At 46.0% G+C, this 10372-nt stretch overlaps 1 protein-coding gene and 1 pseudogene across 2 annotated transcripts; both read right to left on the bottom strand.

The window, feature by feature from the left end:
* Positions 1 to 226: 226 nt before the first annotated feature.
* LOC120318789 lies at positions 227 to 1151 on the bottom strand (annotated as a pseudogene).
* Positions 1152 to 1929: 778 nt separating this feature from the next.
* Positions 1930 to 7320, bottom strand: ITPRIPL1 (ITPRIP like 1). Of its 2 annotated transcripts, none has more exons than XM_039366916.1 (2): positions 7224 to 7320; positions 1930 to 3974 (listed from the first exon to the last, which is right to left on the bottom strand). In XM_039366916.1, the coding sequence occupies exons 1-2, from the start codon at positions 7258 to 7260 to the stop codon at positions 2407 to 2409; spliced, it is 1605 nt and encodes a 534-aa protein (XP_039222850.1). In that variant the 5' UTR covers positions 7261 to 7320; the 3' UTR covers positions 1930 to 2406. The 2 variants fall into 2 exon arrangements, with proteins under 2 accessions (XP_039222850.1, XP_039222849.1); XM_039366915.1 differs by lacking the exon at positions 7224 to 7320 and adding an exon at positions 6042 to 6160.
* Between the last annotated feature and the right edge of the window lie 3052 nt (positions 7321 to 10372).

Genomic DNA, 10372 nt, shown 5'->3' with positions numbered 1-10372 from the left:
GCTAGAAAGTGTAAAGGGAGCCACCTTACAGGTAGTCCTCGACTTACAATAGTTCGTTTAGTGACCCTTCAAAGTTTCAATGGCACTGAAAAAAGTGACTTTTGACGGTTTTTCATAGTTACAACCTTTACAGCAACCCCAAGTTCACCTGATCAAAATTCAGATGCTTGGCAACTGACTCCTATTTATGACGTCGCAGTGTCCTGGGGTCATGTGACCCCCTTTTGCGACCTTGTGACAAGCCAAGTCAAGGGGGAAGCCAGATTCGCTTAACAGCTGCCCGCATGGCTCCCAGAAGGTGAGGATCCAGGGATGAGCCAGGATCTGCTCCAAGGAAGGTCACTTCTCTGGTGCTAACGAGAGGCACCATTCAATCAAGTGGTGGAAATCTGAGGATATCCTACAGTGACAATGGAGTTTCCCAAGCAGGATGTCCTCATCACGTCCAAAAGGGATGTCCCCACAAAGCATACCATATATAGCAGCACACTGTGGCAGGCACACCATGATAGTGGTGGTATTTTATCCACTCGGGCTGTATACCTGTGTGCCATCAAAATCTGTGTAGAGAGTATCCTGCAGCAATGCACCTGAGCCAAAGTCTATGAGCTTTAAGTCACCGTGCAGAAGGTCTACCAAGATGTTTTCGTCTTTTATGTCTTGATGCCACGCAGGTGGCAAGGGTGCGCTGCCTCCACCACTTGCTGGAAGTAACCAGCAGCCACATTTTCCGGGAGTTGCCCCTGGTCTGGGATAACGTCAAACAGGTCCTGAGAAACGAGGGGTCGCTTCATAACAATGAAGTACAAGTCAGGCTGCTCAAACCAATCCAGAAGACGGACAACACCTCGGCAACCTGAGGACGATACTTTCTTCAGCAGATGGACTTCCAGAGGGATGAGGGTGCCATTCATGTGGAACTTGAAGATTCGATCCTTGGCAACATGTTTAACAGCCATCGGGAGGGAGTCGCTGAGCCGCGTCCCTGTGTAGACCATGCCGAACCCGCCGCTTCCGATCAACGCTCCCAAGCGGTAGCGCGTCTCCAAGGCCACCTTCCCTAAGCATCCAGGCTCCTCTTGCACAGCGTCCAGGGCCAGCGGCCCTTCAGGACCCTGGCGGTGGCAGGTGAGTCCCTGAGCTACAAGCATGGCCAGCCAAAGCAGCCCAGTTATTCACTTAAGAACTGTGGCAGGAACAGTTGTAAAATGGGGCAAAACTCACTTAACTGTCTTGCTTAGCAATGGAAATTTTGGGCTCAGTTGTGGATTGTAAGTCGAGGACTGCCTGTATTTGAAAAAGAGCGACTGCTTTATTTGCCAGGAGCAGCCTATAACTTGCATACCCAGATTTGGGAACTGAAAAGGCACCTTGGGCAAAAAAGTGGCAAAACCCCTTCCAAGAAAAGTGGCGGTGATGGCTCAAAGAGATTGTTTTACTGAGCAGAGTTTGGATTTGATGGCATCTGCAGCCATTGCTAATTCTTACAAGTCTAACAAATCATGGCTATAATTATAGATTCATTTATAGCACAGAGAGAAGTTGTACAGATAGTGCTTGACTTCAGCACCATTTGTTTAGTGATCATTCAAAGTTACAATGGCATGCCAAAAGTGACATGACTATTTTTCACACTTATGGCCTTTGCAACATCCACATGTTAAGTGATCAAAATTCCCACACTTGGCAGTTGTCCCATATTTACGATGGTTGCAGTGTCCCCGGGTCATGTGATCATCTTTTGTGAACTTCTTACAAGCAAAGTCAAGGTGGAAGCCATATTAACAACTGTGTTGCTGATTTAACAACTGCAGTGATTTGCTTAACAATTATGGCAAAAGGGGGTGTAAAATGGGGGCAAAATTCACCTGTCTTGCTTGGCAATAGAAAGTTTGGGCTCAATTGTGGTAAGTTGAGGACTATCTTTAGAAACTAGGAACCAACTAGTTCCCATGTCTGGCACCTCAGCCTCCACTTCCGAGACACAGAACATTCTCAACTTGGGTTTGGAAAAGTTGAAAACTCAGAAAACTGGTAGGAGACTCTGATTTTATTAGCCCAGGAAGGATGCTATAAGAAGCTTAAGAACGGAGTTTGTTGGAATCTTTATTTCAAGTCTAATAGAGCAAATTTGTCTGGAATTAAAATGTAGAAAAATATTGAAGAATAGCTGGCACTAGGAAGCTAATCTTACTTGAAGGGCTCTTCGAAGTATTGCTGGCCTTTGCCCAGATCATTTTGAAGCATACCCAAATACCATTCCAGGATCATCGATGATGTGAGACATCTAATCCAGCTTTGTTTCACTGCTGGAGAAAATGCTCCTCACCTCTGTGGCTCTGTTAAGGATATGTAATTCAGGGAAGAGCCAAAGGAAGCTGGCCTATCAAACGGAGTTGAGTGTTGCTATTCTTCAGGTGCTAGCCAGAGTGTCCTCACCTGCTCTACAACCTGCACAAACTCATTTATTGCCTGGGCATGAAGGCGTGGGTCTTGGGCCAAGTACTCAAAAAGGTTGAAGGGGACGGCACTTCTGAGGCTCTTGGGCAAAGGAATCTGAATAGGCAAAGAGATGTTCCCTATGAGGAAGTGTTCCAGATATTTTTCTTCCAAGGCAGTGTTCATATGCAAGAGGAGGTCCTGAAGTCTTTGTGTGATTTGCTCTGGTTCCCAGTAGGACAGAGGCCGGAAAAGCAAGAGATGCATTAAACAAGTCTTGTAGTGATAGTTTGTGAGCACCGGGTTCTTCTTCTCTGGGATGCTAGACTGTCTGAAAAAGATGAGGATCTGAAGACATTTCAAGTGGCAGCTGTCCTTGGGAGCTCGCTGGCTCACCCATTTGAAGAAGAGCAGCTCCTGAACAGCAAAGCTTCTGTGCCAAACCATACCATTTAGACTGCCTTTTTGGTCATCTTGGGTGGTCAGGAAGATCAGAGAGTCTCCTTGCTGCACTCCGAGTAAGATATCAATAAAGATCTCCTTCCTGGATGGCAGTTCTAATTTCAGCCGGCAGGTTTTGTTGGAATTCTGGATGGTGAGACTTAAATTGTACTTCTGACCAAGAGCGTCCCAGACCTTGTTTACCAGAGCTTGGAACCACTGGATGGTTTTCTCCCCATCCAAATGGGAGCTGGTGCAAAGAACATGCATCAGGGACTTGCTTTGCTCTTCTTGGCTCAGTTCTCGTTCCGAATGATGAAGGGAGCATACCACGTCCCCCAGCAGCCTCTCTCTCTTACACAGGCACTCTACCTCTACCAAGATGTGGCCATGCTTACCTGGAGCACCCTCGGAGTCACTTGTTTCAATGTGAAAGGAATGGCCCTTGGGTGGCAATATAGGCACAAGGATACAGAACGTTTTTGAAACCTCCGTGGACCATCCTTCAAAGGCGCTGCCCACCCCGATGCAGTTCTCCAGCAGAAGTAGATTTTGATTCCGACTCTCTTCAATCAAATCGTTCACTAACATCTCCACAAAATCACACAAGCTGGACATGTCACCGGTTCCTGAATCGATTTGCTGCTCATAAAAAGCCTCCAGCAATTTTTGCTTGGATTGATAATCTTCAGGTTCCTGGTCAGTGTCTTCAAAATCTTCTCCGTTGGTGGTGGTGCTGGAGCTGTCTGTGCTAGAATCGTCATTGGGCTCCTTCTCAGCGGTGCGTCTGCAGCATCCAAACAGGAGGAGGATAACTAGCCCTACATAAGGCCACCCATCCCAGGTTCCATCCCCTGCTTCTAGGTCATCTGTGATCCATTGCTCCCGGTTCTGTTTGAGATCCCAGTTCCAGTTCTTTTGGTCCATTTCCACCTGGAGACGCCCCATTTCTGTAGTCAGCCGCGTCTCATGCTCCTGGAGACGATTCAGTGTGGCCAAATCTGTGATGTCATTGACCAAGAGGGGGTGATGGACTAATGCACGGGCAGCCAGGAAAAGTAGAGGGACGATGGCCATATTTAAAACAGTCGTCTCTGAAAGGAAGCACAAATGACAGAACTATTCAAATGGCAGGCAAAGAAGAGAAAAATATTATTTTAAACTTACGGCTGTTCTTATGTATCAATTCATTGGATTTTAAAAAATATATACAGGTGGTCCTCGACTTAACGACCACAACTGATACCATAATTTCTGTTGTTTAAGCGAGACATTTGTTAAGTGAGTTTTGCCCCATTTTACGACCTATCTTGTCCCAGTTGTTAAGTGAATCATTGCAGTTGATAAGTTAGTAACCCGGTCATTAAGCGAATCTGGCTTCCCCAATGACTTGGCTTGTTGGAAGGTCTCAAAAGGGGATCACGTGACCTTGGGGCACAGCAAAGGTCATAAATATGAACCAGTTTCCAAGCGTCTGAATTTTGATCACATGAACCTGGGGATGCTGCAAAGATCACAACTTTGAAAAATGATGTATAAGTCGCATTTTTGGGTGCTGTTGTAACTTTGAAGGGTCGTTAAACGAACGGTTGTAAGTCGAGGAATACCTGTACCATCAAATTTATCTTGACTGTCTCACAGCAGAGCTCTCCAACCTTTCCAGGTTGGCAGCCTGGAGGGAAAGGGAGGAGCAGGGAAATGTGCGCGGCACATGCACAGCAGTGATGCTAGCGCCTCCGTACATGCACAAACGGGGCCACTAGCGCCCACACAGCAGCACTAGCGCAAGTGAGGAGGGTGCATGTATACGTGCACGCACTCGCCAGCCATTCCCGCATCCCAGTGGCCAACAGGCCATGGACCGGTATCGGCGCACGGCCCACAGGTTAGGGACCCCTATCTTTCAACTTACATGTCTTGTGGTTTTAATGCCTTCCACAATCTGTCTTTTTATGCTATTAACTGCCTAGGGTTGCTACAATGAGATGCGCGACCACAGAATTAGCAATTAGTATTTCTTAGTATTATTAAGGGAAATTCATGAGAAATGAAACCAGAGGGTGTCTAATCCAAAGCTTTTATGCATAGGTCTGCATTTTTTCCAGCGGCTGAAAAAAAATATGCTTGCCCAAGTTGAGGGTGTGTGTGGTGCATGCCTATATTACAGTTGTACCTTATCAATGAATTAGCTGAAGAAGGGAAAAATGGGTCTGTTATGAAGCAGTCCAGGGAACAATGTGCATGTTAGGAACTATGAGGAAAATAAAATTGCAGCTATATTTTTATAGAAATTGCTGGTGCATTCCACAGAATAATATGTACCATCCCAATTGCAGTCCTTCAGAACAAGAACTGAAAATCTATAACACCAAAAAGGTTCAGTCTTTAATACAAGTCATGTCCATGACTGTTCTCTGCGTCTTTCAGCTGTCCTCAGTTTTAATATCAGTACTTTTGAGGCACTTGTGTCTCTTGATGGCTGGGCGTTGACACTCATTGTTTTGTACAGAAGCAGAAATTCAGATTTTCTAGCAAGCTCTTTTAGGAGTCCTTTGAGTCAAGCCAAACAAGAAAATCTAGTGCAATCAATCCATAGTATTTCTCCTGTGATATTGTCACTGCTGAAAAAGTGAGGCATGGGATTTAATAAGCCACCCAGAGTGACCTTGTAGTAAGATGTGAGGCCTATAAATTTCTAAATAAATAAACTGCACCTTTGGTTGCTGCTAAGGTAAGATATAAATTTTATAAATCAATAATCTATAAATTTTATAAATTTATAAATTATAAATGATCTATAAATTTTATAAATCAATGAACAAACAAATTGTGTGTCTTGGATTGCTGTTAAAAACTCAGAAATGGGCAGCTGTGATATATTTAGACTTATATACTGCTTCACAGTGCTTCACAGCCCGCTCTAAGCGGTTTACAGAGTCAGCCTGTTGCCCCCAACAATCTGGGTCCCCATTTTACCGACCTCGGAAGGATGGAAAGCTGAGTCAACCTTGAGCCGGTCAGGATCGAACTGCCAAACTGCTGGCAGTCAACAGAAGTAGCCTGCAGTACTGCCTTCTATCCACTGCACCACCAGGGCTCAAATAGACAGCAACCTCACTAGCAGCCCTGCAGGGCCACTTCCTTCCCCCACCCCAACCTACCTCGGGCGGCACACGGTTTTTTAAGGGGCAGTGCATCTTCAACCAGGGATGCTCCATACCTTGCCTGCTCCTTCCTGGCACCACAGAACATCACATCCTAAGTCACAATCCCATGTTTTCTCCAGCCTTCGGGGAGCCCCATTGGCTGCTAGTTGCTACACTAGTAACCCCTTCCCATTGTTACTTGACCGACTGTGAAGTCACGGCTGGCCTTAAAAGGACATCAAATTCAGCCTCCCATTTGCAGATTCAGGACACCCGGTATTCTTATCCTGCTTTTGGACAGTTGGTCCCCAGAATGTTCCACCACGTCCCAGGAAGGAAAAGAAATATAGAGGTTACGCCAATTTCCCTTGTGGTTTAAACCTTTGGCAGCCATTAATTTGGGGAACGAGAACTGCCCCCTCCTCATTTTCCAGAGGGGTCCTACATTCCAAACAGGAAAAAGCCTTACATGATGACAACCAAGGAATTTTTTTCACTACTTCTGCCATAGTATATAGTCAAATCATAATGACAAATCAAAGCATAAAACTGCAGCAATCCATTTAAATTCCCTGAAAAAATACAAGGGGAAACCAAGAGCTTTTCTGATAGTATCAAGAGGGGAAGGAAACTTTTATGGAAATGGAAGACATTGTAGCAGGAAGAGCCTGACTATCACATCTTAAATCATTAGAAGGCAGGAGGGCAAATTGAGTTAAGTGGGCTAAGCATAAGGCTACCAGCAATAAGCTGCAAAACGTTGTTTGACCACAGGATGGTACCAAAGAGTGAGCTTTCTGTATCACTTTGCTGCCATCTAGTGGTTTTTCTGAACTTTTTGAAGCACAGATGTAGAAACCCCGGCTTAGCATATTGTGCAATTTTAACTGTACAGTCAAAAGAGGACCTAAACTTTTGCCCCTGCCCATTACTAGAGTAGAGCAGATGTTTGATGAGTGCATTTGTAGCATACACTAGATTTGTGGGAGGGGAAGGAACGGGGAAAGATAGGAAGGAAGGGAGGGAGGGAGGAAGGGAGGAAGGAAGGAAGGAAGGAAAGGAGGAAGGAAAGAAGGAAAACAAACAAACATAGTGATAGCCTGGCAAGCAACACGAAAAGCATTTGGCCATGAGCAGTTAGACTCAAATGCCAGCGCTGCTTCCTAAAGGCTTGGGAGTCAGGACGGCTGTTGACACCTGCTCCGACGGTGGTGTAAATCCACAGCAACTCCATTAAAGTCTGTAGAAGGACTCCAAATTTAACTTAACACATGGCAGTGCCCCTGAATTCTCCACCCACAGTCTTTCTCCGACCCCAAAGTCCTTCTCTAAGTCTTCTTATGAGGTGTCACATTGCAGTGGAATAAAATGGCAATTATGGGGATGTCACAGGAGGATTATGCAGCAGGGGGTGGACAAGAAGATCCAAGCTGGCCATGTTAAGTGAGATCTTATTGGTGCAGCAGCTCAAGGGGGGAGGAGGAGGAGGAGGCAGCGGCAATGAGGGATCTGTTCCATTTACAGTGACACTGTTGGTCCATTTGCCAGCCTAATAAGCATCAGATCATTACTGGATCTTCTGCCGACTGAAGATCCCTCTAAGGAGAGAACCCGTCTAGAACTAAGGAGAAAGTTCCTAACAGTGAGAACAATCAACCAGTGGAAGGGCTTGCCTTCAGAAGTTGTGGGTGCTCCATCACTGGAGGCTTTTAAGAAGAGACTGGACAGCCATTCGTCTGAGATGGTCTAGGCCGGCCTCCTGCTTAAGGAGAGGTGAGGCTTCAACTTCAGATGCAGCTGCTGTGCTTTTTCCTTGCTGCAGCCCTTCAGATATTGGAAGACTGCTGTCATGTCACCCCCTAATCCTGCTTTTCATTAGACTAGACATACCCAATTCCTGCAACCATTCTTCATATATTTTAGCCTGCAGTCCCCAAATCATATTTATTATTATAATTAGTTACTTCTCAATTACTTGAAAAATGTCTGTAGATGCATAATTAACCTTGGGAACCATCTTCCCATATGAAACTTTATTTTCAAATTATTTTTAATCTGTGAGTTGTCCAAATGGGGAATTGGGCGAAGAGCAGATCAACCATCCTAGAAAAGTGGTGGTGCAATCTCTAAATGATGGAATTGCACAGTGATGCCAATCCCACTTGATGCTGCGGCCCCAACTTTTCCTGCTGACTTGTGATGTGCTGTAGGGGGACAGCAGCAAAGCCCCAAGAGACCATCATTTAACACACCATACCGGCCAGACAGAGGCAGGACTGGGACGGGCGACATGGCTATCCAATCTTATGGTAGCGTTTGTGCTAATAGAAGGAATGGCTACTACACAAAGTCATTGTGGGGAAATGACCTGCAAAGACTGATGGTTTCAATTGGTTGTGCTTTGATGTGTCCAAACATGGCCACCCCGTGAAGCATCGAGTTATTCTCATAGCCAGTTCATCCTGATCATTCAGTGTCCCAAAACCATTTTGGTTAATTCACCCATTTCCTTCACCCTTAGTTCCCTAATACCCTAACCCACAATTTGTGCAATTAGTGCCATCAACGAGAAGAATCTGAGTTGGATGCCATTTTGTTCCAACTGGCTTCCTTAAGATGGGAAGGGGGATAAGGGACACGGTACGCAAGTGTAACAGGAAGGTGTGATGTGACAATAGCTGGGGCATTTGCAGCTCGTAGTAGCAGGACCCTCCTGAGGCACTGATGCTGGGAACTGTTGAATAACCTTTGCAGGTTTATTTATGCCCGGCTGATGCTCTGCGCCCTGCTGTGCCAAGCGGGGGGGGGGGGGAGAGCAATTCCAAATCCCACCATCAATCAGAATGGCAGCTGGTTTGAGTTAGAGGGTCCCTTGTAATGACAGCCAGCTAATCCCGGCCTCTTTAGCTGGGATTACTGTCAATCATAGTTCATTACCTTTGGGTCCAATCGATGCCCCTCATTTTCCTGGGATGGATGGGGTGTGCATTTCCACTGGACCACAGGCCCCTGCTGCCCTGAAGGCCTGTCATCGCAGCTATAAATAATGTGATTTGTTTGCAGAAGAACAAATTTAGCTTGTCCAAAAGGTCAAAGTGGCAGGGAGCCCAGCCTAGCTCCAAATAGTCTTCCATTAAAATGGTTCTCGTGTCTGAGTTTCACAACCAAAGGAGGAGAAGGCTGAGGACATGGAAGGTGGCGAGGGGGCAGACAGGAATCCGCAGGGCTCTCTGGCCTCTTTCTCCTCCTCTCACCCTGTCCAAGGAGGAACCTATATTCTCTGATGAAACTAAGATGGCAGGAAGAGCCAGGACCCTAGAAGACAGTCTCAAGATCCAGATGGATCTCCACAGACCTGAACACTGGACTCTATCCAGCAAAACGAAATTTACTGTGGAGAAAAGCAAGGTTTTACACTTAGGCAAGATTCACTAAAAGTACAAGTACAGATTAGGTGAGACCTGGCTCAGTAACAGTAATTGTGAGAGGGATTTTGCAGTCCTAGTGGACAGTTGCTTAAATATGAGCCAGCAGTGTGTGGCAGCAACTAAAGAAAGCCAATGTAGTCCTAGGCTGCATTAACAGAGGGATAGAACCCAGATCATGTGAAGTATTAGTACTGCTTTATAAAATGTTAGTAAGACCATATCTGGAATACTGCATGCACCTTTGGTCACTAAGTTATAAAAAAAAGATGTTGACATTTTGAAAAGAGTTTAGAGAAGAGCAATAAAGATGATTAGGGGCCTGGAGACTAAAATATACAAAGAACAGTTTCAGGAATTAGGTATGTCTATGCAAAAAAGGACCAGGGGTGACATGACAGCAGTGTTCCAATATTTGAGGGGCGGTCACAGAGAGGAGGGGGTCAACCTGTTTTCCAAAGCACCTGAAGGCCAGACAAGGAATAACGGGTGGAAACTGATCAAGGAGAGATTCATCCTGGAAATAAGGAGAAATTTCCTGACAGTGAGAACAATCAACCAACGGAACAGAAGTTGCCTTCAGAAGTTGTGGGAGCTTCATCCCTGGAAGCTTTCAGGAAGAGACTGGACTGCCATCTGTCAGAAATGGTGTAGGGCAGGGGTCCCCAACCCCCGGTCTGTGATCCAGTACCGGGCCGCGGCATGCCAGCAACCGGGCCACACAAACAAGTAGAGCCCCATCCGCAAGATGCAGGCAGCACACAAAACCAGGCCCCCTGCGGTCTGCGGAAAACTGGTCCTGGTGCCCAAAAGGTTGGGGACCTCTGGTGTAGGGTCTCCTGCTTGGCAGGGGGTTGGATTAGATGACCTCCAAGGTCCCTTCCAACTCTTTCATTTTATTCTGCTCTAAGAAGGTGTGAG

This window comes from Crotalus tigris, unplaced genomic scaffold, assembly GCF_016545835.1.
Source record: "Crotalus tigris isolate CLP2741 ecotype Arizona unplaced genomic scaffold, ASM1654583v1 scf7180000020455.750797, whole genome shotgun sequence".
NCBI lineage: Eukaryota > Metazoa > Chordata > Lepidosauria > Squamata > Viperidae > Crotalus > Crotalus tigris.
The sequence above is the reverse complement of the archived record's forward strand: the minus strand, read 5'-3'. Positions and strand labels throughout refer to the sequence as shown.